This window comes from Daucus carota, chromosome 7 (assembly GCF_001625215.2).
Source record: "Daucus carota subsp. sativus chromosome 7, DH1 v3.0, whole genome shotgun sequence".
In the NCBI taxonomy this organism is placed as follows: domain Eukaryota; kingdom Viridiplantae; phylum Streptophyta; class Magnoliopsida; order Apiales; family Apiaceae; genus Daucus; species Daucus carota.
In genome coordinates this window covers 13904212-13929468 of record NC_030387.2, presented here as the reverse complement: position 1 = coordinate 13929468, position 25257 = coordinate 13904212, and the positions used below count along the sequence as shown (strand labels likewise).

The following is a 25257-nucleotide window of genomic DNA, read 5'->3' as shown; positions in this document are numbered from 1 at the left end:
GACTGGTTGGTGAACTTGGGATGTTAAATATGTCTAATTAATTAGACAAGAAATAACTGCAATTTGTTCGTAAGTTCACAAGTTTTAAAATGTACATATTTTCAGGACTTGTGAATTTACAAAGTGCATCCAGTATTTTAAATAATTTTCTGATAATTAGTTTTAATTATTTGCCATGATTTATATGATTTGCATGATTCTATGTGATTATGTGATTAATTGCTAAGTGGTAGATATTTAGAATTAATCTTCTTGAGTTAATTAAGTGCTTATATTCAGTTAATGAATATTAGTATTTGTTTGATTCATATTTTAATTAAATTTGATTAATGGATTTGAAGCAATTCAAATTATTTTAAGTTGTCCATTAATTAAATATTTAGTTAAAATAAATGCAGCACAATTTATTAAATATTGTTGACTAAATTTTAATTTAGTTAAAACTTATTTAATTTAATTGTGATATCAATTCGTTGGAGTATTTTGAATTTAATCAAAATATGTTCGACAAAATTGATAATGTGTTTAAGTGAGGTTTCCCAAATATTTCTAAGTGCTATACAGTCACTGTATAGTGACAACTAAGCGCAACATTTGACTTCAGTCAAAAGTTGCGCCCCTGTTGATATACATATACACTGGTTTTTCGACTTAGTTTTCTAAGTAGTAAAGTCACACTATGTACACGCCCAGCGCAACGTTTGACTTTTCATCAGTCAAAAGTTGCGCCACGGCTCGTGTTCCTCTTATACAGCTGTGTGTAACTTAGAATTATCTCCTGTCAAAACAAACTTGCGCCTCCACAGTGTTTACTATGGAGGGCAGGATTGTCTTTTCAGAAGTGGCGCTTAATCCTCTGTCTTGGGTATACAATGGAGGGCACGTTGGTCTTTAACCAACTTGCGCCTCAGTATACAGTGTCCATATATATGCTGCACTTGGCGTGTTTCCACTCTTCTTCAACACTATACACACGACTATACACACAGACGAGAAACTCTGCCACTTTCAAAAACCAACGAACTCGTCTTCTTCAAACGAACAAAACCACACCAAATCTTTGCCCATTTTTGATTGTGAGACCAGTTTTGTAATCCCTGAGACCAGAGCTTTCTAGTCATACCAGATTTATTACGATCCATCGTCGGTTTTCGAAAGGGTTTTTCGAAACCTTTAAGCTTCTTGGACTGATTTGTACTAGTTTTTAGTGTCCATAATTTGCACAACCGATACCATTATTCTTAGAATTTCGAGAGGAACAACATACTGTAATTTCATCGAAATCTGAAATTCTTGAATTTAGGGTTTTTCGGAGCGTTATTAATTAATTATTTTCGTGACATAAAGTGAATATTTGTTCGTGTTTATTCGTGAAACGAAATTTATAATCATTTTTAATTCTAATTAAAAATGGCTGCAAATTTTGATATTCCGAAAACAAATTTCACTATTGTTGAAAATAATAATTTAATTACGCAAGCGAATTATCGACGCTGGGTTCGTTACATGTCAGAATTTTCCTTTGCTAGATTTGCTATGACAGAATCAGTTTATCTTAACAAATCTCTACTTCGAGATTTTCTGTCTTCTATTTCTGTTGTAAATGAAGGACAGGTATTTGGACTCAAGTGCGTCATTCAGGGACGAACACTGATGATTACTGAACAAACCCTGAACACTGCACTCCAATTGCCAACTAACAACTTTGAGGCTGTTCCAGACAAGGCTGAACGAACAAATTTCTTCTTTGCTATTCATTGCCAGAGGGAGAATGGTGATCTTCCGAGCAAAATGTATGTCAAGCATTTACCTCGAGAATGGAATTTCTTCTTTAATTCCATTTCTCATGTATTTGCACCAAAGACTGGAGGGTTCCATGGCATCACCACCTTCAACCAGGAGATTGGAATTGCAATAGCTCAGAATACAAGGATTAATCTGGGACACATGATCATGGGAGCTTTTCAGGACTCCCTAAGGAAAAACAGAAACATACTTCTCTATCCTAGGTTCTTCCAGATTGTGCTGAATCAACTGCTGACTCCTGTTGAGAGAGCTGTCTATCCCAATATAGACAATGTTATATGCTCTTTCATGACTACCAGGGTCATTTCTATGCTGGAAAACCATCAGAACTACACCAACAATGAGGATGTGGTTCTTCCGGAGGCAATGCAAGAATTCTTAAACAACCAGAACTTGCCTCCACCACACATTCAAAATGTTGCTGATCCAGTGGTTCAGGAAGAGGAGGCCCCTGAAACACAAGCTGAAGAAGTCACTGAGTCATCTCATCAAGCTAGTATCCCTGAGACTCAAACTTCTCAAATGGAAGAGGAAGTGATAGTGGAAGATGCACAGACATCCTCAGATGACAATGCTCAATCTGAAGGAGAGGATTCACTTCAAGACAACTCCACTGATTCTGAAGATGAAGTGGATACTCCTGTTCAAGTCACTGTAGCTGCACCTTCTAATGATGCAATGGTGGATGTTGATGAACTTTTCACCAACGCTTACAATCCACTGCTACAGTCAGGTATTCCTTCTGACTCTGACAACTTGTCCTTTGATGCACCTGATTGGGTTCAGAATCTTTTGGATTCCAATCAGCTTTCACCACCTATCACAAGTGCCAATGAATTTGAAATCCCCCAAATTCATAACCAAGGCACCACTTTCCAAACACCTGAAGCAGAAACATCTCAACCCCTCAGCCAACCACTTCAAATAATTGAGAGCGAGGGAGTAAGTGCCTTTAGTGCACCACATAAGGAGGTTGTTTCTGAATCTGCAGCTCTGTCTCCTAGTCAGGAAAGGAGAATAGAACCTGAGACAACTGCAGATATGTCTATTTCTTCACCACCTCAGCCAAATACTATTCCAATGCACAGTGAGGTTGCACACACAGTTGAGGAATTGACGGTTGCGAACACTTTGTCATCCATGTCAGGGATAGACACTGTTGTTTCTGATCCTTTTCAGGGTCAAGTGCCTTCACAGGCCTCTGGGGGAAACTTGGATGACATGCCACTTTCTACATCCTTGTCTACCCCCCTGGGAGGAACATTCCCAGATCCTTCAAAGGACTCTTCACCTCTCGAAGGTGAACGGCAATCTGTTTCTGAGCCCTTCGTATCAGGAAGTGTGCCAGTTATAGAGGACTTGTCACAAAGTCTTTCGCCGTCAAAGGCAGTTGTGGGAAACCAGGGTGCTTCGCCAATTCAAGGATCACATCCTTCGAGCCCTGTGTCTACCCACCCTGAGATTTCAACTCAGGATCCAACTAAGGACTCACTACCTTCGAGTAGTTGGCAACTTGTTTCTTATGACTCAGATTCATCTGACGAGGAAACTGAGGACGAAGGCTCACGAACCTTCATTGCACCTTCTGTGACCTCTCTAGAAGAGGCTAAGAAGATTTCTTCTGCAGGTACATCTGAGGATGCTGGAATGTCTTTGAGTGAGAGGGAAACACCAACAGAACTTGATATACAGAAACCCTCTGACCCACTGAGTGCTCTAGCTTTGAGTGAATCGAGAGAAACACCTACAGAACGCACTAGTAAGAACCCAACTGCCCAACCTACACCACTTCCGACTGTATCTGTGACAGAATTTGAAGCTCTGAAATTCAAAGTTCAACATCTTGAAGCTGAAAATCTTGTTCTACGGGAGGAGTTGGTGGAGATTAAGTCTACTATGGAACAAAGGTTGGCTGCACTTGAAGCTAAATTGCTGGCATCTCAAACTTCCAGAGAGGATTACTCAACTGAGGGGGAGAGAGCAGCAGAAAAAGCAAAAGGGAAAAGGGTGATAACAGGGGTGTCTGAAGAACTGATTGATTCTGCTCTTAGGCATCAATTCAGTTACAGTCATGATGAATACATCCCTGAGTTTGTGGATGACAGGGTGATAAGAATGGTTGGTGCTGAGAATGAAGATCTTGAAGAAGGAGAAATCCCAGACGCTGAAGTCTTTGCTGATGAACTTGCATATCACAATGACATCTTTCCTGCTGAAGAGTTTGAAATTGCAAATCCACAAGACATTGCTAATGTTGCTAGGGATTATGCTGAGCAAAGGAGAGCAAGGGAGAAGTTAGAAAACCAAAGACGGATTCGAAGGGAAAGGAGACTTGCCAACTTACATAAAGATGGAGCTGAATGGGATGCTGCTAAATCTGTGTTTGACTTTCCAGAGGTCACTCAAGATAATGATGATGACGAAGTAAAAGATATCTTTGACTCCTTCAGGAACAACTACAAAGATTTACATGATTATCACGAGGTGTTGAATGATATCATTTCTACTGTGTCTGTTGCTGTTCTTCCCAGAAGAGGATGGATGGTTAACATATCATTTGAGCTACAAAGAGAAGGCCATGGACTCAAGCATGTGTCAAGTCAGTTTCTCAGAGATCTCTCTTTAACTGAGCTGTTTGTGGTAAGGAACAAGATCATCTCTACCGGCAGAAAGCATAATGAAATATTCAGAGATATGGTGGAAGGTTGGATATCTGATATTGGAGTTGAAATTCATGACAAGCCTTCAGTTATCAAGTATTTCAAGGATGGTATGATTCAGAGTATTGGACTCACTGATGAAGCATTATCAACATACAATCCTCGTATACTGAAATATCTGGAAGCTCAAGTCAGAGAGAAGTGCTCAAGGACTAGCAAGGGAAGACTAACTGCTGAATTGTTATATGCTTATCGTCTGAACTTTGCTGCACTGAGAGACTTAGACTTATCAGCCATCAATCGTCAACCACCATATCCACTGCCTTCACTCAACCCTGAAATTCCTGAAAATCCAAATGCACCTGTTGTAACTTACAATCCTACATCTGTACTATTCAAGAAGAAGAAAGACTCTGAAGTCACTGCTATACCACTCACAGAGATTGGAAAACTCAATTCCAAAAGAATCACTCGTGCAGTTGCAGCTGTTAAGTGGTCAGTAGTAAAAGAAGACAAGAGTGTGCTCAAAGATTTGGTTGACCTTCTGGAGATAAGAAAAGCTGTAGAGACTGTCCACAACACTTCTAGAGTTCGTGCTCATCCATCAAGGATCATTATGAAAATTGAAGGAATGGAGATGAATGTCACCTTTAAGAAGTTGAAGAAGATGGTTCACCTGCAGACTTTAGAGAAGATGAAGAAAAATCTAGAGCAACCTCCACCTGAGAATACACTGGAGCAAGTGGCACTGAGTACCATTACAGCAAGGATTGAAGAGATTGAAAACAAGCTTACTCAGAAGAGAGTAGAGGAAGCTGCAAAAAGGAAAGCTGAGCAGAAGCTGCTGAATGCAAGAGCCAAGAAACCAAGGACAGATTAGTTCAGGCTAGAGGAACAAATGGCTACTTGTATTTACTTTTGAATTCTGGAAATTGTAAGATATAATCCAGACTGTACTTAGTATTATTTCCTGTTTAAATTAGTATGCTTTTTCATTGTGTCAGTTGAGTTATCCTCTTAAAGGATTTGCTTGTCGAACTCTAACAATCAAATAGGGGGAGATTGTAAAGCATAATGTAACGTAAATGTAATTACGATAACTCAACACAACAAAAGACAGGAAACAATACGTAAGTATAATACAGGAATCTACAGGTTGGAGATTCGATACGAACAGACAAAGACAATCAAGGTATCTGAGACGAGCATCCGTCCACTGGAAGAAGTTCATTAACATGTTCAAGCCTCAGTGAAGAATAAAGTTCAATATGTTTCTGCTATCAAGATTGCCTGAAGATCAAGTATCAAAGACCAGAAGATTCCAGTATATTTAATTTGATTATTTATAATCAAATTTATCGAAGCAATGTCTAACCCGGAATGACTGATCAAGTATTTTATCAAGCAAAGGATTCAAAGAATCATTTCAGTTCGAGTCGTTCGTGAACCAGACCAGTGCACGAGACGTCAGGACGTACGAAAGTATTCAGTGGATTCGATCAACGGATTAATTGATCAAGTCAATCGAGCTACTTTAGAGTTTACTGCCAAAGAACTTATTATTATATATATATATATATTAATTGTGAATTACCTGAATATAATTAATTCAAGTAATTAAATAAACAATTAATAATATATATATATATATATAATAGTACAAAAGGAGAGTACTTGTAAATTTGTCTAAGTGCTTAAATCTACTCAGGGGAACACAAGGGGTACATGGCGCAAACTTTGACCTAAAGTCAAAGCTTGCGCTACGTACAAGAACTCAATCATATAAACTAAGTACAATCTCATGTACTGTGAAGCGCAAGTTCAAGTGGCGCAACGTTTGACTTTAGGTCAAAGTTGGCGCCACTCACCCTCACTCTCACCATGAGTCAAAAGGCGCAACTATTCCCTTGGTTTATTTCTTCTAAGTTTCTACACAGTGAAGACAGTGGATGGCATGTAGAGCGCAACCTTTGACCAAGTCAAAGGTTGCGACCCCAACTGTGATCAAGCAACATCTCCAGGAATTTGGCTAAGGCAATTCTCCCCTGTGAAGCTGTTATGGCGCCAACTTTGACCGAGGCGCCAACTTTGACCACAGTGGAGAAGAACATACATTTGGGCGCAACTTTCATATATATATATGTACTTATATATATGTATATGAAAGTGGCGCCACTCCTTGTTTATACCTGAGTTAGTTTTATTTTTATAAAACGAGTCCGTCCAGGACGAACTCAAGTCGTCCAGGACGAACTCGTTAACCATGGTTAGATTTTGTAAAGCCTATAAATAGAGCTTTGTGTTTTCATTTGAAAATAACTACACACTTTGTAAGTGCACACACTATACACATTCTCGAGAGTTAAATTAGAAGATCGTATTTATCGAGAGTTTGTAATAGAGTGATTGTAGTCTCTGCAGCCGACACTTGTGTTGGAATTTGTAGCACCCGAGGATTATTTCTAATACAAAGAATATTCCCCGACTTGCTGGAGTTATTTATTTACGATTGATTTAACATGGACTGAAACAAGATTATCCGCAATTAAATTAAATCGAAGAAATTGGTACGACGTATTCAACCCCCCCCCTTCTACGTCTGATTGGACCTAACAAATTTTTCTAAATCAAGGATTTATCTTCTTCATATTAATATTGGTCTTGAAAAATATTAATATCATTTTTAAATATACCTTTGGAATATTTTCTCCCGGTCTCTCAAATTCTTTATTTTTCGGAGAAAAATATTCACAATACTTAGAAAGGCTTTTCAATGTATCAAAATCATGATTCATCATGAACACTTTATTTCTAAGTATTTTGGTATCAAAATATTCGTCACAAGGTCTTCTCGAGAATTTAAAAGACGAATTGTTTCGGTTTTTCTTAAACCAGTTTAAATCTTAGAAAATCGGTTTAAATACTTTAAAATAGTTCCCAACTCATCAAAATATTTTATCTTTATGGGGATATATTTTAAGTATTTATTCAAGTTTTAAGTTTGGCCTAAATCCCTCTTCGGATAGTTCAAACGAATTGTCGTATTTTATTCGAAACCCGAAAGGCTGATTTAATCGTTTTAAATCCAAATAAAATACTTCCACTTGCCAAATTGACTTGAAACTTGAGATTAGCCAGTTATATATTATTCTTAATGCATGGTAAAAGTTTCGGAATTTTTCGAGAACTTTCTTTTTTCTGCGTTTCCTGGCTGTCTGTCCGAACTTCGGCTGAACGTTTGACCAAGCTAGGGTTGACCAAAAATCACCAAAATTTCCAGAGTGCCATTTTCCAATATTCTAAGATTTATCATAATTTTTCTGGAATTTATTTCGCACGTTCGAAAAATCACATTATTTAAGTGTAACGGATTTATTACCGTTATCTCGATTTACGTGCAACTTCTAGAAGCTTTTCAAAGTGCTGAGAATTCAAAAGGAAGGTGCTAGGTTGCTTCCTTAATTGAGCACATGGGATAATGGAAGTACTTGGTGGCCAAGTTGATTGTGTCATGGATGACTTCATCCTTTGCTTATGTCATGCATGACATCATCCCCCACCATTTGCCTATAAATACCAAGCCTCCCCCCACCCATTTTCTTCAAGCTAAGAGCCAAATATATGCTGAGATTTTGAAGTGAAAATACTCTCCCAAAGTTTATTCAAGCACCCACCATATTTACTTCATCTTTAAAACCTTCGATTCTTCATATACTTCGTTATATACACAAGGTTTTAAACCCCGAGGCTTCGTTCCAACCAACCTAGCCAAATCTCGCTTAGCTCATTTTCATACCACTCTTTTTGTCCTCCCGAAGGGCTCTCCAAAGTTCGTGTGCAAAGCCAAAATCCGGTCGAACCTCCGACGAATTTTTCCGACGAACTTTTTGTAAGTGGTTATTTTAGCTTCGTTTTACTCGTGTCTTAACCGACCATTTTCGACAAAGGGCTTTTGAACAAAAATATTCTCTTCATCTTTAAAGCTCTCTTTGTTTACAAAACACACGAGTTAGCCACTCGTTATATATTTGTGCGTGTGTTTTGTCCCGGAACCTAACTCGTATCCTTTGAGATTTCCTCACCAAACTTTGGAGGGATCTTTGCCTTGGCACGGAAAGCCGGATATAAGGCCAAAGGTAATAAGTTAGTTATTGTTGTGCGTGTTATCTGTGCTTAACTGATTATATCCCAACGCCCAACATACCCTTTCTCGTTTGGTGAACGTTTCCATATGTGCCGTGCTTCGTGGAAATACTAACCTTACGAGTTACGTGGTTCCCGATCCCGTGTGTGTGAGTGTGATTATCGACTGCGTATTATATCTATAAATCACTCCACACTAATTAATATAACTCTCGTAGCTTGCCCGTACGCGGTTTGCTCAGGTTATTAAAATCAATCCGACTTAAAATCAACTATTTATATTTTCCGCGCAATATAAATTGTTGGACTGTTGTTGGACACTTGTTGGACTAATCACCGTTGGACTTGTTATAATTGACAAACCTTATACCTGACCGTGATTATTGGACTGACTTAGCGGACTAAAATCTTAATTAAAACAAGGATATATTTTCGTAGATATTGTGTTCTAACTTTTGCAGTGAGGTGAAGTGAAGTGAGGTGATCTTCGTTCTAAGACCCAAGTCCTTGACGTATTGACGGGGAGTTAATAGTCATTGCACCGTGAAGAAGAGGAAAGACCCGAGATCTAATACCTAAGACCCGAGACCGGCAAAAGGTGTAGAAGTACAAAGACTACACAAGGCTCTACATCGACTTTGAGGAAGTAACGGGGAGTTACGTTCCGAGACAAGCTTTGTAGGTGTTTTTACATTTATAGTGAGGAGGTAACGGGAAGTTACGCTCCAAGATATATATTTGTAAAGGCTTCTCCGCCTACTTTAAAGGAGTATCTTTTTAGTAGAGAAAATCTCGAGTCCGGGGAGGAGCTCGGGGACTGGACTAGGGGTGAGTGGACTCCATCGGTTGAGTTAGCCACCGCGAACCAGGATAAAATCCCTCGTGTGGTATTTTTCTTTCTTTGCTTTTTGCTTCCGCATTTACAACTGCCATTACTCTAGATACAAGCTTTTAAAAAGGGGATAAACTTTTTAAAACGCCATAAAGTTTTTAAACTGGTGATTAAGCTATTCAACCCCCCCTTCTAGCTTAATTATCCTTATATACGGACCTAACAAATATATAGTGTCAAGTTGTCTTTCTTTCTTATATCGCTTAAGTTAAAGGTAGATCATCAAAATCAACGAACTCGAACATGAACCTCGGTGATCCAGGTCGAAGAGGAATCGTGTTCCGGAACATTTCAGATTCATCCTTTTTATCTAGAGTACACGAGCATTTCTTAAGATTATACAAGCTGCTAAAAGAGAATTCATACACATTATGTTCATCAAACAGCGAAGCCCCCATATTATGTTCATTAAACAGTGAAACCCCCATATTATGTTTATCAAATAGTGGTTCATCAAATTATATACCACTCAATAGTTCAAAGTTCAAACTTTAATTCTTGAGAAATCCGGAACCCCCAATCAAAATTTTATACAAAGAATGATTAAAGAATAACAATTTATCCAAAAATCAATCAAAATATCGTAACTTCAAATTTGGAAAGTAAGTTCCTCTCTATGATATTTAAAATTCAGCGGGGGCTTAAAAAATTATATTGAAATCAATAATTTCAGCAGGGGCTCGAAAAAAATTTACAATATTTTTTCGAGTTCGGGGGGACTCTAGCATCCCCTAACCCCCCTCTGGTTCCGCCACTGTCTGATAGAACCCAAAAAGATGGAGATGGAGATGTTTCCTTTGGCCAACTCGTTAGGTTCTGCCTTCTTCCAGCTCAATACTTAATTCACATGTTACAGTCTGGTATTTATATCAAATATATATCTGCCGGTCCGCTAATCGTGGACTATTTGAGTCCGACTAATCACGGATAAATGATAATCAATAACATAAGATGGGCTTATCCTCTGTTCTAGACACCCGGTTTCGATTCTGGCTCACTCCGAGAACAAAAGTAGAAGCTAAATCATAGTATAATGAAGAGCGTATAAGTGTTCATGTTACACGAACTATTGGAGTTAAAATTTGAACCATCAAACCATAAAATTATCGGGTTTCCGTATGTTTAGCTATTTTTTATATCTGCAATCCGCACAGGACTATTCACGAACATAGTCGAACCAAGTTTTAAATTTTTTTCAGATGAGCCGAGCCGAGTGTTTTTTGTCGAACAAAAATTGTGTTTGAGCTCGAGCTTGTTAACTAACAAGTCGAACACACTAAAAGCTCAAACCGCTATTTTACTCTTAAAATAGCAAACCAAATATAATTATTTTTTTTGAAGCTTTGGTTATTTCACTAAAATGTGTGTATGTTAACATCCATACGATTGGATCGGTAAAAAAAAGAGGCTAAATTAGGATTAAACACCAGTTAGCGGTACTAATCAAACTCTATTCGACTGTTAAAATAGCAAACTAAATAAAATTATTATTTTCTGAAACTTTGACTACATAACTAAAATATATAAATATTGATATTCATACGGTTAGATCGATAAAAAATATTAAAAAGAAAAATCAAACATCAATTAAGGACTAAACACTAGTTAGTCGTATTAATCAAACTGATGCTTGACTGATAAAATAATAAACCAAATAAATTATTTTTTTCTGAAACTTTGGTTATAACATCACAGAAATTTATAGATGTATTATAGGTTGAATTCTGAGTTCCCAAAATGTATATTCGAGTTTTAACGAGCGGAACTCGAGCCGAACACATTAAATGATCCGCTCGAGCTCGTTTGCCTAACGAACACATTAATGTGTTTGAGTTCTTAATGAACCGAGTAAAACCGAGCTTTTATCGAGTGAACAACTGCTCACTGTTACGAAAGTTTTATTAGCCATTGTTGTGGGTGCCTGAGAAGTCACATATCTTTTTTTTGTCGGATATGGTTCAAAACTTCCGTGTTGTTATTAAAAATACTATTTCAGAGATCAGATAATTATCAGTAATTAATTAATTTTGAATTATAATGTAAAAATATAAATCTTTTATAATGAAATCTGTGACAATTTTCCGCAAAAACTATTAAAAAGCTTTTTAGAATTTATGGGAGACTAAAAACAACTTTTGGCTGTTGAGAAAATCTACTTGTATATTTATCAGATAATTTTCACTTTATTTTCGATATAAAATATAGTGATAGATGTCTGTAACATCAATTAATACCAAGCGGGAGTGCGGGACCTCGGTGTGCCTGCCTGCATGGTGTATGAGACTGCACCGGAGACCATGTGACAATTATATAAATCTTAAACTATATCAACAAAAAAGAACTATTAAGTTCTTAAATTACCAAATTTTCAAATATCTCAAAGTTGTTAAATCATCAATTTTCATTAAATCTTGAGTGGTTAGAACAAGAACTTTGTCATATGATCGTATTATGTTTCACATAAGCTTTTACTAACAACGACTATGAAAATCATTTACTCATTTTCTATTGAAAAAACTTAAGGGGATCAACCGACGATAAAGTCATTTGAATTATACCATTATTGCTATCCTCTGTTCTTATAACAAGGAAAATTCTTGTTCATAGAAGTGGGTGTATTTTTTTTTTTAATTAGAAAATGACATGCGTTAAGAGACTCATGTATTCAGAGTAAAATTTTACACCTAAAACACTACCCACAATGCCCAAAAGAACAAGATCGAACAAAATCAACAAAAATTGCAAAGAATGAAGTACATTACATAAATTAGTGCACATACACCTCAAAAACATTACAAAATTGGTATTACCATGGACTTTGGAAGCCTATGTAGCAATTAACAAGTGCAATTTGCTAATAAACAATTTGACATAAGTACTCAATTGTCAACCTTAATTCCTATAAATGCTTGTCATGCTAGACCCTGAAAAGAACACAAAACAAAGCTAAGAACCTCCAATCTTCTTACAATCTACTTAGTACATACAACAATGTCAGAAATTCAGTCTGGCATTAGCTCTGGCTCTCCTCTTCTTCAAAAGCTATTGCTTTGGCGCCCTTCAGTATGGCTTTTATGACGCGAAATGCGGATCCTCTGACGTGGAGAACATTGTGAATGGCGTCGTTAACTCGTGGTGCAATATTGATCCAACCAGGTCTGCTGCTCTGCTACGCATGCAATTCCATGATTGCTTTGTCAAGGTAATTAGAAAGTTCACGAGTTCAAGCAAAACCGGAAACTATTACAATGTTGAATTTATCACGAACAAACTTTTAACTTTTTTGATGAACCTACAGGGTTGTGATGCATCAATCTTGCTAAGTGGAAGCGACAGCGAACGGACTGCGTTTCCAAACAGCGGTGTCCGGGGGTTTGACGTGATCGATGAAGCAAAGGCTGCTGTCGAAGCAGTGTGTCCTGGAGTAGTATCTTGCGCTGATATAATTGTTATGGCTACTAGGGATGCTGTTTCCTTTGTGAGTATTTTCAGTTTAAGTTAGTAACAGACTAACAGTATACACTCTTATAAAGTACTAGCTTATAGCCCGTGCAAGGCACGAGAGCTTTTTAATTATTTATAATTTTTTTAAATATATTTTAAATGATGTGAAAAATTAAATTTATAAATAATAAATTAAAATAATATGTATCATGCCAAAGTATTAAATTCTTTCTATGAAATTTTAAATTATTTTAAAGAGAATATGTGACGCCAACTCCTATTAGATTATATTTATAAATATATTTTATATTAGAATTATTATACTGTGATTAAAATATTTTTCTAAATATTTTTATGGTTCGAGATTAAAAATTGATAAACACAATTTGTTTTGAATTAAGAAGATGAATCATAAACATGCAATAACATAGTAGAATTTGTTTTGGATTAAGAAAACGTTTTTGTATTCGTTTCTCACATAAATCGGGCATATTAATTTTAAAATATATTAGATAAAAATAATTTTGTGCCGGTGCGATTTATACGATTTTTCAATTAAAATTGGTAGGAAACATTTATTTTGGATTAAAAAAAACCAAAAAGACATGAAAGACAGAATTTGTTTTGGATTTAGAAAAAGAATTATAAACATGCAAGTAGATATCAGTTTCCTTATAGAACATAATTTAATTTTGTTATAATCTAACGGTTCTTATTTGTTCAATTACGATCCAACGGATGATAAGTTTTTGGACCATAGGAACGTGCGACCAAATTATCTCCCTTACACTTATTATATGTAGAGGTGGCAATATGGATGCAAAACCATTAAACCAATCCAAACCAAACCAAAATTGTGAATTTGAATCCATTTGAAACCAAAAATGGATTTGGTTTGGTTTTTAGTCTCACATTTTTCACAAAATATGGTTCTAACCACATTTGGTCTCACTTTTAACACTATTATGTTCCTTTTCTTTACTTTCTTTCTTTTTGCTAATTATCACACATGCATATCCCATGGTTCGAACTCATGACCTTACTTGGAGAAGCCAAGAGCTTAAACCACTCCATCAACTCACACACTCACACATAATTTTGTTATATTTAGTATTCATTATATTGTGATTTGAGTGTATTAACTTTTGTTCATTATATAAAACTTATTTTTACTTACTAAACTAGTTACCCATAATTCAAACTAAAACCATAACCACATTTATTAAAATATGGTTTGGAAATGGTTTTGGTTCTTCTACCCAAACCAAATTCATTTTATAAGAACCAAAACCAAACCAAAACCACATTTTGCCACCTCTATATATAAGTATATAATAGTTTCATGATATTTTTTTTAATTTATTTATTTTTTGAACAAAAGTTTAAACGTCAAACTTTTATTCAAAAAAAAAAAAATTAAAAAAAAATATTATGAAACTATATTTTATAGGTTTCTTGAATTACGTGCCAGAAAGTGACGTAAAGAACCCACTAGAGGGTGTAATTATGAAGTGGACAAAATTACTAACCAATATCATGTTGTGCTGTACACAGAGTGGTGGAGGAACATACAACGTACAAACTGGCCGCCGGGATGGCCTTGTATCGCTTGCCTCAAACGTCGATCTTCCGCCTCCATTCATCTCCGTATCAGATTCCATCGCGGCATTTGCAGCAAAAGGACTCAATGTCACAGACATGGTTTATCTTCTCGGTAATCTACCCCTCTCGCAACTCTAATTAATAATTTAAATGTTAATGATACTGTTGAAATATAACATAAGATTCATTTGGGGCTTTCATAACACCTTAAGGTTTCAGATGGACTGGTTCTCAACAGATACAATGATTTCTCTTTTGTAAACAGTGGTGTCTAAATTGTCATTTTAATTTTCCTTGGTTCCATGAAATAGGCGGTCACACTGTCGGTGTCGCACATTGCTCAAGCTTCCAGGATCGACTTTACAATTTTAACCAAACCGGAGGACCTGATCCAACAATGAATTCGGTGCTTTTAACCACACTGAGGCTCAGATGTCCCCTGAATTCTTCAGTTAACAATACTGTAAACCTGGATCAGGGTCTTCTAAGCTCTACAGTTGTTGACAAGTCTTTCTACCAGCAAATACTACTAAACAAAGGCATTCTTCAGATTGATCAGCAGCTAGCACTTGATCCATTAACCAAACCGAGGGTAACATCTGTATCGACTTCAATGGACTTCCAAACCAGATTCGGTGAGGCCATGGTTAAGATGGGTGGAATCCAGGTTCTCACAGGCACCGACGGGGAGATCAGGAGCTCATGTCAAGTGAGAAACAGTAACTAAAGAATCAGACACAGGAGAAGTTATAGCGACACTTGTTATTTTCCTATTATCGGTTATTGTCTTTTAAGAGTCGTGCACATGATAAGTTACCGCGACCTATGTAAAATGTTGGTTGTGTTTAAAGTTTTGGTAATTCGTTGCTCCTTAATCTCGGGCTTATTTATCATATTAATCATCTGTTTTGGACATATTTATATAGATTATTGGATCCCCTTTGATAAAGGTGCATCCCCTGTTGATCTGTGCCTCGGGTGATCTCCATGAACAACAGCAGGAGAACCATTTCTTCTGGCAAATGCCTCGACTGCACCTGAAAACTTATCTCTAATCTCCCTTCTTACTGAAACATACAGAAACAGAAGCCAATAAATTTCAAATTATGAATCTATTGAACCGGGAAGACACCACAAATCCATAAGAATGCTGTACAAATTTCAGGAAGTTAAAGGTTGTGGCTGAATGTGATGAATTAAAATAACAATCAAAACTACTATACAACTCAAAAGAAGATTCTGAAACTCCAAGAGTCTACTACCAACTATTCTAGATGACCACAAACAACTGCACATAATCATCAAAGCATATTCAAACTCTACGACGACCTAAAAACTAGTCTATCTCAAAGACTTACGAAACTACTACCAGACTACTATATAAAGGGCTCTACACTCACAATAACTACGTTTTGGCTTGATTTTTCACCAGGGTGAAAGTATTCTTGTCCGATTGAAGTCTATTCTAATTATTCATTCGCCACCATGGCTCTGCTTACTAACAAAGTATATAAATAAAACTAATTATAAATTGTGAAGGCAATGGCACACCAACTTTTCTGCACTTGTTGGAAAAAAAGATTTCACATGTGTTAATCAAGAAAGTGCAGATGCATGTCTGAATGACAGCCAAAGCTCTGCCTTTTATGAAGACATTGGACTTGATATAAAGGAATTTGACATGCATTTCATTATTCAGGTTAGCGTTTTACCCCTGCAAAAAAGGATCAATTTCTCTTCAAGTGCTTCAAATCTCATCCTTAGTATCTTTATTATTGTTGTTGATGTTGAGATTCTTTGGTTCAAGAAGAATGAATAGGATGGTTGAGATCAACACAGAACTACTAGCAATTGCTGATACCAATGACATTTGTTTCGTGAAGAACTGGGGCCTGTAAGAAAGCAGATTGATACAGCCGAAGCTTCAGAAAGTTAAAGTGATGGTAACTACAGAAATTCCTTGCAAAGTTTTATTACATGTCATATGTATTGACTATATCCTCTCTAAATATATGCTGAAGGCAAAGCAAAGCAAGAGTCTAGATCGAAAGATGAATTACCAAGGAAACTGGAAGATAGCTTACAAAATCTTAGAACAAGGCCAGAGGAAAGGATCACTTGTATCGAAACCAATAGGAAAAGATCAAAGAACTTGAAGGGCAGCTAGAGTTAAGGACAGCTCTATACTCTCAGTCGGATAAACAAGTTTCAAGTCCTCGAAAGATTGAAGTGGGAGGAAGATGTCTGCTCGGAGTTTAGGCTAAAGGTTGCAATAAAAATTGGCTTTTCCCTCTGCTGTAATATTAAATTAGTAGATTGTAACTGATAAGTTGTTCTTATTGCTGAAAGATCAAAGAACTAGAAAGCAAGTTAAGGGAGCTAGAGCAAGAGCACATGACGCGTTCTACTCACAAAGAGTATGTGTACAAGGTTTAATCATATATGCTGCTGGATTATGTCATTATATCATCTCATGTATGGAATCACTTTTGACAATGATATCCTTTATTTTTTAACAAGCAGGTCAAAGACCTTAGGAAAAAACTAAAAGAAAGAGGGAAAGAGACTCTATCTAGTACTGTTGCCCTCGAACGAAAGGTGGTGACCTACTTTTGGTAATTAAAATCTTTTATGTTTTGGAGATTAAGACTTTGATAAGTTAACTCATTTCCTTCTGTTGCAGATTGAGCAGCTACAAAGAAGTCTGAGAGAGCAGGAACAGAGTACAGACTCCTTACTGCTTCGTCAAAAGGTGATCATCTATTGTCATTCTGTTAAGTATATGCATTATGACAGAACTTTTAAGTTGAAAATAAAGGTCCTCTTTTAGGTGTTTTGAGCAATGCTTGTCCAATTATTAGTTTAACTCGTGCCCCAACTGCACATCCCTGATACACTTGTTAAAAGAGACTAAAACATGCAAATCTGACTAGCCAGATTGGTGATCTTGAGGAGGAATTGCCGAACAGGAGGAACGATTACTGTCACAACAAGAGCAACAATTAAACTGCAAGCACAGGATCAACAAACAGGCAGCACACTGGTTGATTCTACCAGTGCCTTAAAGTCCAACATGCCTCAAGAAGCCAATAAGTTTCAAAGAGATGAGTCGATGATTGATGCTGAAAACTGCATCTTAAGGAGTTCAAATTCGATGAAACGCCCAATGAGCCAGGGTTCCGCGTTGCCAAAAGGAAGGGAATACCAGAGCAGCAGGCAGAGATCAGCAGACTCAAGGAACCAAGGATATAGAGTCGAAGAAGAGAGTCTAGACAAGATAGTGTCAAGTGTCGTTCTTTCACGAGTAGAGTCAACATTTGTGTTTTAAAACTTGCATCATATCTTGTTTGAGAAGATAGCGGATTCCAGTCCCACCCAATAAAAAAACGGATGGATGGTTCTATCCATGATTGACCAGGACAATAAAAAGAGCATAACAATGACTTCAAAAACAAAAGCACTTGAACAATCAACAACATACTTGTGACAAGTAAAGCATAAACGGATATAGTTCCATCATGATACGAAACAAAAGCATAGTAAAAGTAGAATAATTAGTTATCACCGATGACATCGAAATTCTAATAAAATATGACAAAGTAGAGGTTTAGCAGGTATTCGTACAATCAACGATAGACTTAATCAATCAACGGTGGACTTAATCCGGTTTAGGCCTTTTAAGCGGAGCTTCAACAAGTCATCCACGTCACCATATTCTTTGAGAGCAGCATCTTCATCATCATGATCATCATCATCAACCTTTTTTTCTTTAGGTGGTTTTTTATATTCGGAGACCTTAGGCGGGGGGGAAGGGACACGGGGACGATCATCAACCAAAATCTCATAACCATCTAATATACAGGAGAAACAAAAGCAAATATGAACAATCAATCAGGGATGTATCATCAATTATATAATAATTGATCAAAAATATATGTTGCAAGTACCATCAATTTCCTCTTGTGTCAAATAGCGGTGATTCAGATCTTGCAGATCCAGGTTTTTCTTCAAATCGCGCCTTATCTCATCGATTTCACCCTTGTTATTCTTCATACCCTCCATCTACCCTATCAATTCTTCAATTTGCCAGCAACAAACAAGAGGCGCCTCCTGATTTATACCACTGGGTTAATGGGTTGCCTTGCCCTTTCCCAATTCTATTTCACTCTTGTATTGCCCACGTTTTATTCATATAAAATTTTATACCCACAATGCCCAAAAGAATAAGATCGAACAAAATCAACAAAAATTGCAAAGAATGAAGTACATTACATAAATTAGTGCACATACACCTCAAAAACATTACAAAATTAGTATTACCATGGACTTTGGAAGCCAGTGTATCAATGAACAAGTGCAATTTGCTGATAAACAATTTGGCATAACTACACAATTGTCAACCTTAATTCCTATAAATGCTTATCGTGCTAGACCCTGAAAAGAACACAAAACAAAGCTAAGAACCTCCAATCTTCTTACAATCTACTTAGTACATACAACAATGTCGAAATTCAGTCTGGCATTAGCTCTGGCGAGCTCTTCTTCAAAAGCTATTGCTTTGGCGCCCTTCAGTATGGCTTTTATGACGCAAAATGCGGATCCTCTGACGTGGAGAAAATCGTGACTGGCGTCGTTAACTCGTGGTGCAATGTTGATCATGCAACCAGGTCTGCTGCTCTACTGCGCATGCAATTCCATGATTGCTTTGTCAAGGTAAGAAAGTTCATGAGTCAATTGAAAACTGGAAACTATTACAATGTTGAATTTGTCATGAACAAACTATTCATTTATTCTGATGAATCTACAGGGTTGTGATGCATCAATCTTGCTAAGTGGAAGCTGACAGCGAACGGACTGCATTTCCAAACAGCGGTGTCAGGGGTTTTGACGTTATCGATGAAGCAAAGGCTGCTGTCGAGGCAGTGTGTCCTGGAGTAGTATCTTGCGCTGATATAATTGTTATGGCTACTAGATATGCTGTTTCCTTCGTGAGTATTTTCAGTTTAAGTTATTAAGGTTGTGTTCACTTGGATGAAATCGAATGAATTTTGTATTCTAGCATATGACGGTGGTTAGAGAAAATGTCTATAATTGTCATACGTTCAATTATTCCATTGCTACTATTTTAACTAGAATTCTACCCCATATGTTTCAGAAGGAATGCTCATTTCATTTGTACATCATCTTTCCGTACGATCTTTATCACAAAAAATTTAAATTCATTCATATTTAGTCACTATTATCTCATACTTTCTTCTTTAACCATAAAACTTGTATATAATTTTTCATTCCATTCTTCGCTCATTCCATTTCATCCAAGTGAACACAGCCTAATAATATAACTATGAAGTGGACAAAGTTGCTGACCACTAATATATCATGTTGTGCTGTACACAGAGTGGTGGAGGAACATACAACGTACAAACTGGGCGCCGGGATGGCCTTGTATCTCTGGCCTCAAACGTTGATCTTCCACCTCCATTCATCTCTGTATCAGAATCCATAGCCGCATTTGCAGGAAAAGGACTCAATGTCACCGACATGGTTTATCTTCTCGGTAATCTACTCCATCTTACAACTCTAATAATCTCAACCATCAATTTTCATTTCATAGAAAATTAGTAATGTAATTGCATGCTAGGGATACAATGAGTTCTCTCCTTTAAACGGTGGTGTCTAAATTGTCGTTTTAATTTGCCTTCGTTCCATGACATAGGGGGTCATACTGTCATTGCTCAAACTTCCAGGATCGACTTTACAATTTTAACCAAACCGGAGGACCTGATCCAACAATGAATTCGTTGCTTTTAACCACACTGAGGCTCAGATGTCCCCAGAATTCTTCAGTTAACAATACTGTAAACCTGGATCAGGGTCTTCTAAGCTCTACAGTTGTTGACAAGTCCTTTTACCAGCAAATACTACTAAACAAAGGCATTCTTCAGACTGATCAGCAGCTAGCACTTGATCCATGAACCAAACCGAGGGTAACATCTGTATCAAATTCAATGGACTTAAAAACCAGATTCGGTGAGGCCATGGTTAAGATGGGTGGAATCCAGGTTCTCACAGGCACCGACAGGGAGATCAGGAGCTCATGTCAAGTGAGAAACAGTAACTAAAGAATCAGACACATGAGAAGTTATAGCGACACTTGTTATTTTCCTATTATCAGTTATTGTCTTTTAAGAGTCATACACATGATAAGTTACTGCGACATTTGTTATATTCCTGTTATCTATTGTTTCCAGATAGACGAGAACTCGTTCATGTACCTAAGTAAAATGTTGGTTGTGTTTAAAGTTTTGGTAATTCGTTGCTCCTTAAGCTCGGGCTTATTTAACATATTAATAATCTGTTTTGGGCATATTTATATAGATTATTGGATCCCTTTGATAAAGGTGCATCCCTGTTGATCTGTGCCTCGGGTGATCTCCATGAACAACAGCAGGACTGCAGGAGAACCATTTCTTCTGGCAAATGCCTCAAGTACTGCACCTGAAAACTTATCTCTAATCTCCCTTCTTACTGAAACATACAGAAACAGAAGCCAATAAATTTCAAATTATAAATGTATTGAACCGGGAAGACACCACAAATCCATAAGAATGCTGCACAAATTTCAGGAAGTTAAAGGTTGTGGCTGAATGTGATGAATGAAGATAATAATCAAAACTACTATACAACTCAAAAGAAGATTCTGAAACTCCAAGAGTCTCTACTGTTGGATAAGTAAACTAACTCTTGGACTTAGAGGAAGAATCTGGAACTCTGTTATATTCAGTGAATTTAAGAATATGTGAGAACACAATAATTATGATTCATAGAACTTGGAAGATGTATCTATTTTGATTCATGTATGATGTTTTATATTCTCCTATTATATAAAGGAGAAGATTGTATTGTTTTGAATAAGATTAAGAATACAGAAATATTTAGAAACACAAAACAATTCTTTGTTTGATTCACTATTCTGTTCTGCACCTAGTATACTAAAATTATACCTAAATTCTATACACAAACTCAACAAATCGGTATCAGAGCCTACAAACATGAACAACTCTTTCGTTGTTCCAAAACTTAGCAAAGAAAATTATGGACACTGGTGTATACGCATGAAAGCTTTGCTGGGATCGCAGGAGGCATGGGAAATTGTTGACAAAGGATATGAGGAACCAGAGAATGAAGGAGCCTTGAATCAGGCTCATAAAAACAATCTACTGAAAGCACGGAAACAAGATCAACAGGCTTTGTCAATTATACACATGGGCTTAGATGAAGCCATGTTTGAAAAGGTGGCATCAGCAACAAAAGCGAAGGAGGCCTGGGAGATCCTGCAGAACAACTTTAAAGGTGTTGACAAAGTAAAAAAGGTACGATTACAAACCCTGCGTGGTGACTTTGAAGCTTTACACATGAAAGATACGGAATCAGTCCCCGATTACTTCACGAGAGTTTCCTCTGTTGTAAATCAAATGAAGAATTATAGAGAAAAAATTGAAGATGCTCGTGTGAATGAAAAAATATTACGATCCTTGAATACAAAGTTGCAGCTTGTTGGAATTTCTATTGAAGAGTCAAATGATATAGAGACCATGACTGTTGATCAACTCATGGGATCACTGCAAGCATACTCAGAAAGATTGTTGAAAAAGGAAGAGGTGGAATCTCAAGTGTTAAAAACTAATGCATCTATTGAAGACAAAGACAAGCTGCTATATTCACAACAAACTAGAGAAAGAGGCTGTGGACGTTCAAATCAAAATTTTAACCGAGGCAGAGGACGTGGGCCTGAAAACAACAGATATGAAGAAAAGGTGCAAACAAATCAATCAAACTAGCGAGGACAAGGACGTGGTCACGACAGAGGAGGAAGATCAAATTCTGGAAGAGGTGGCAGATTCATTGAATGTTATAATTGTGGAAAATTTGGTCACTTTGCCAAAGATTGTTAGTTTAACAAGAAGGTTGAGGAGAATGGAAATTTGGTCGAAACGGAGGAGCAACAAAATAATGGTGTTCTGTTAATGGCCTACAAAGATACTATTCCAGAAGAGGAGGTTCTTTGGTATCTTGACAGTGGTGCCAGCAACCATATGTCAGGGCTCAAACATCTATTTACTGATTTAAAAGAAGTAGATTCTGGTTTTGTGTCTTTTGGAGATGCCTCAAAGATTGAAGTCAAAGGAAAGGGTGAAGTATGCTTTTCTAGCAAGGATGGCAGACAAGGCAGAATTGAAGGTGTCTATTATGTTCCAGACATGAAGAACAATATTCTTAGCCTTGGACAACTGGTTGAAAAAGGATACTCAATTTTTATGGAAAAAAAAAGCTATGTTCTTGAAAGACAAAAATGGGAGGACAATAGCTCGTGTAGAAATGTCTCAAAATCGGATGTTCAAATTAAACTTGAGAAATATACAGGAGACATGTATGCAAGTGAAGATGGAGGACAAAGCATTTTTATGGCATAGGCGATTGGGACACTTACACTATGGTGGTTTAAAAGAGCTGGCAAATAAAGGAATGGTTCATGGAATACCAAGCATGGATTATACAAGAAGCTTTTGTGAAGAATGTGTGCTAGGAAAACAAACAAGAAATTCATTCCAGAAGAAGGCGATATATCGTGCTGCAAAGCCTCTCGAGTTAGTGCATACAGATATTTGTGGTCCTATCACAACCATGTCATACAGTTCTAAAAGGTATTTCATTACCTTTATTGATGACTATTCTGTTCTGCACCTAGTATACTGAACATGGATTTATTTCTTGAAGGAAAAATCTGAGGCCTTAAAAGTATTCAAGAAATTCAAAGTGTTGGTGGAGAAAAAGACTAGAATGCATATCAAGGCATTGCGTTCAGATAGAGGAGGAGAATATACATCAAATGCTTTCACGGAATACTGTGAAGAACATGGCATTAGAAGATTCTTAACAGCTCCATATTCACCACAACAGAATGGTGTGGCTGAGAGAAAAAATCGGACTATTCTGGACATGGTTCGAGCGATGTTAAAAAGCAAAGAACTACCAAAAGAATTCTGGGCAGAAGCTGTGCAGTGTGCTGTCTATATTCAGAATCGTTGTCCACATTCGAACTTGGGGAATAAAACACCTCAAGAATTATGGAGTGGAAGGAAGCCCACTGTATCACACCTAAAGGTATTCGGGAGTGTGGCATATTCACATATACCAGATCAAAGAAGAACAAAGTTAGATGACAAGAGTAAGAAGTATATTTTCATCGGATATGATGAGAAAACAAAAGCTTACAGGCTTCTAGACCCGGTTACTATGAAGGTAGATGTAAGTCGGGATGTTCAAATACAAGAAGATGATGCATGGCACTGGAGTAAAGCACCAGAAGCAGAAACACAAGAAGGTGTATTTCCAATTTCTAAAATCTCACCTGCAAATATTGATGCACCAGAAGATGATGAAGTAAATGAGGATGAGCCCCGGAATCCTAGAATATGAAGTTTTCAAGACTTATATCAAACAACAGATGAGGTGCATCTGGTGTGTTTGGTGGTAGATGCAGAGCATGTTAATTTTGAAGAAGCAGTGAAAGACAAAAAGTGGAAGGATGCAATGGATGAAGAAATCAAAGCAATTGAAAAGAACAAAACTTGGGAGCTAGTGGAACCTCCAGAAGGTTGTAAGCCTATCGATGTTAAATGGGTTTACAAAAAGAAGGTGAATGCTCAAGGCGAAATAGAAAGATATAAAGCGCGGTTAGTTGCAAAGGGCTACCGACAAAAGGCTGGAATAGACTATGATGAAGTTTTTGCACCCGTGGCCCGAATGGAGACAATAAGACTTTTGATCTCTCAAACAGCTCAATGTGGGTGGCCTATTTACCAGATGGACGTAAAGTCTGCCTTTTTAAATGGCATGCTCGAAGAAGAAGTGTACATGAGCCAACCTCCTGGATATGAAAAGGCTGGAAAAGAAAGAATGGTGTTAAAATTGTATAAGGCATTATATGGTTTAAAACAGGCGCCTCGAGCATGGAACACCCGTATAGACACCTATTTCAAGAAGAATGGATTCATACAATGTCCTTATGAGCCTGCTGTATATGTCAAAGAAAAGGAAGGTAATATATTACTTGTTGCACTTTACGTGGATGATCTTATTTTTATAGGCAACAATGAGGAGATGATTACAAATTTTAAAAAGGAGATGACTCAAGAATTTGAGATGACTGACTTGGGATTGATGAGATTCTTTCTTGGCATTGAGGTGAAGCAAGACAAGTCAGGTATTTTTATTTCTCAAGAAGCATATGCAAACAATATTCTCAAGAAATTTCGAATGGAACACTGCAATCCAGTAGGAACACCAATGGAACTGGGTACAAAGCTTTCTAAATTTGAGGGAGGAAATTTAGTAGAAGCAAATTTATATCAGAGTTTGGTTGGGAGCTTGAGATATCTTACATGCACAAGACCTGACATCGCATATAGTGTTGGGGTAGTGAGCAGATTCATGGAGGCTCCAAAACAATCACATTGGAAAGCAATCAAAAGGATTCTGCGGTATATTCAAGGTATTCTAGAACAATGGACTACAAACTGTTGGGATATTCTGATAGTGATTGGTGTGGAGATGTGGATGATCGTAAAAGCACGTCTGGATACTTATTTTTTATGGGAGACACAGCATTTACGTGGTATTCTAAGAAGCAGCCTATAGTTTTATTGT

General features: G+C 37.1%; 2 protein-coding genes and 1 pseudogene across 2 annotated transcripts; 2 read left to right on the top strand and 1 right to left on the bottom strand.

Annotated features, from left to right (window-relative positions):
* The first annotated feature begins 11183 nt into the window (after positions 1-11183).
* On the top strand, positions 11184-15608 carry LOC108194632 (peroxidase 60-like). The gene is made up of 4 exons (XM_064080803.1): positions 11184-12703; positions 12800-12979; positions 14500-14659; positions 14859-15608. The coding sequence occupies exons 1-4, from the start codon at positions 12677-12679 to the stop codon at positions 15272-15274; spliced, it is 783 nt and encodes a 260-aa protein (XP_063936873.1). The 5' UTR covers positions 11184-12676; the 3' UTR covers positions 15275-15608.
* A 2400-nt stretch (positions 15609-18008) lies between these two features.
* On the bottom strand, positions 18009-18726 carry LOC108195346 (uncharacterized). Its single transcript, XM_017362308.2, has 2 exons — positions 18495-18726; positions 18009-18398 (listed from the first exon to the last, which is right to left on the bottom strand). Exons 1-2 carry the CDS (start codon positions 18607-18609, stop codon positions 18190-18192), a joined length of 324 nt encoding a protein of 107 aa, XP_017217797.1. The 5' UTR covers positions 18610-18726; the 3' UTR covers positions 18009-18189.
* A 142-nt stretch (positions 18727-18868) lies between these two features.
* Positions 18869-20772, top strand: LOC108194631 (peroxidase 60-like; annotated as a pseudogene).
* Positions 20773-25257: the final 4485 nt, after the last annotated feature.

What these genes read in the sequence shown, in the direction of transcription:
- LOC108194632 (XM_064080803.1), top strand. Translation starts at nt 12,677, where the DNA reads ATGCAATTCCATGATTGCTTTGTCAAG. An exon ending in CTAGGGATGCTGTTTCCTTT is followed by an intron (nt 12,980 to 14,499) that starts GTGAGTATTTTC and finishes TGCTGTACACAG; the next exon opens with AGTGGTGGAGGAACATACAA. An exon ending in AGACATGGTTTATCTTCTCG is followed by an intron (nt 14,660 to 14,858) that starts GTAATCTACCCC and finishes TCCATGAAATAG; the next exon opens with GCGGTCACACTGTCGGTGTC.
- LOC108195346 (XM_017362308.2), bottom strand. Translation starts at nt 18,609, where the DNA reads ATGGAGGGTATGAAGAATAACAAGGGTGAAATCGATGAGATAAGGCGC. An exon ending in GACACAAGAGGAAATTGATG is followed by an intron (nt 18,399 to 18,494) that starts GTACTTGCAACA and finishes CCTGTATATTAG; the next exon opens with ATGGTTATGAGATTTTGGTT.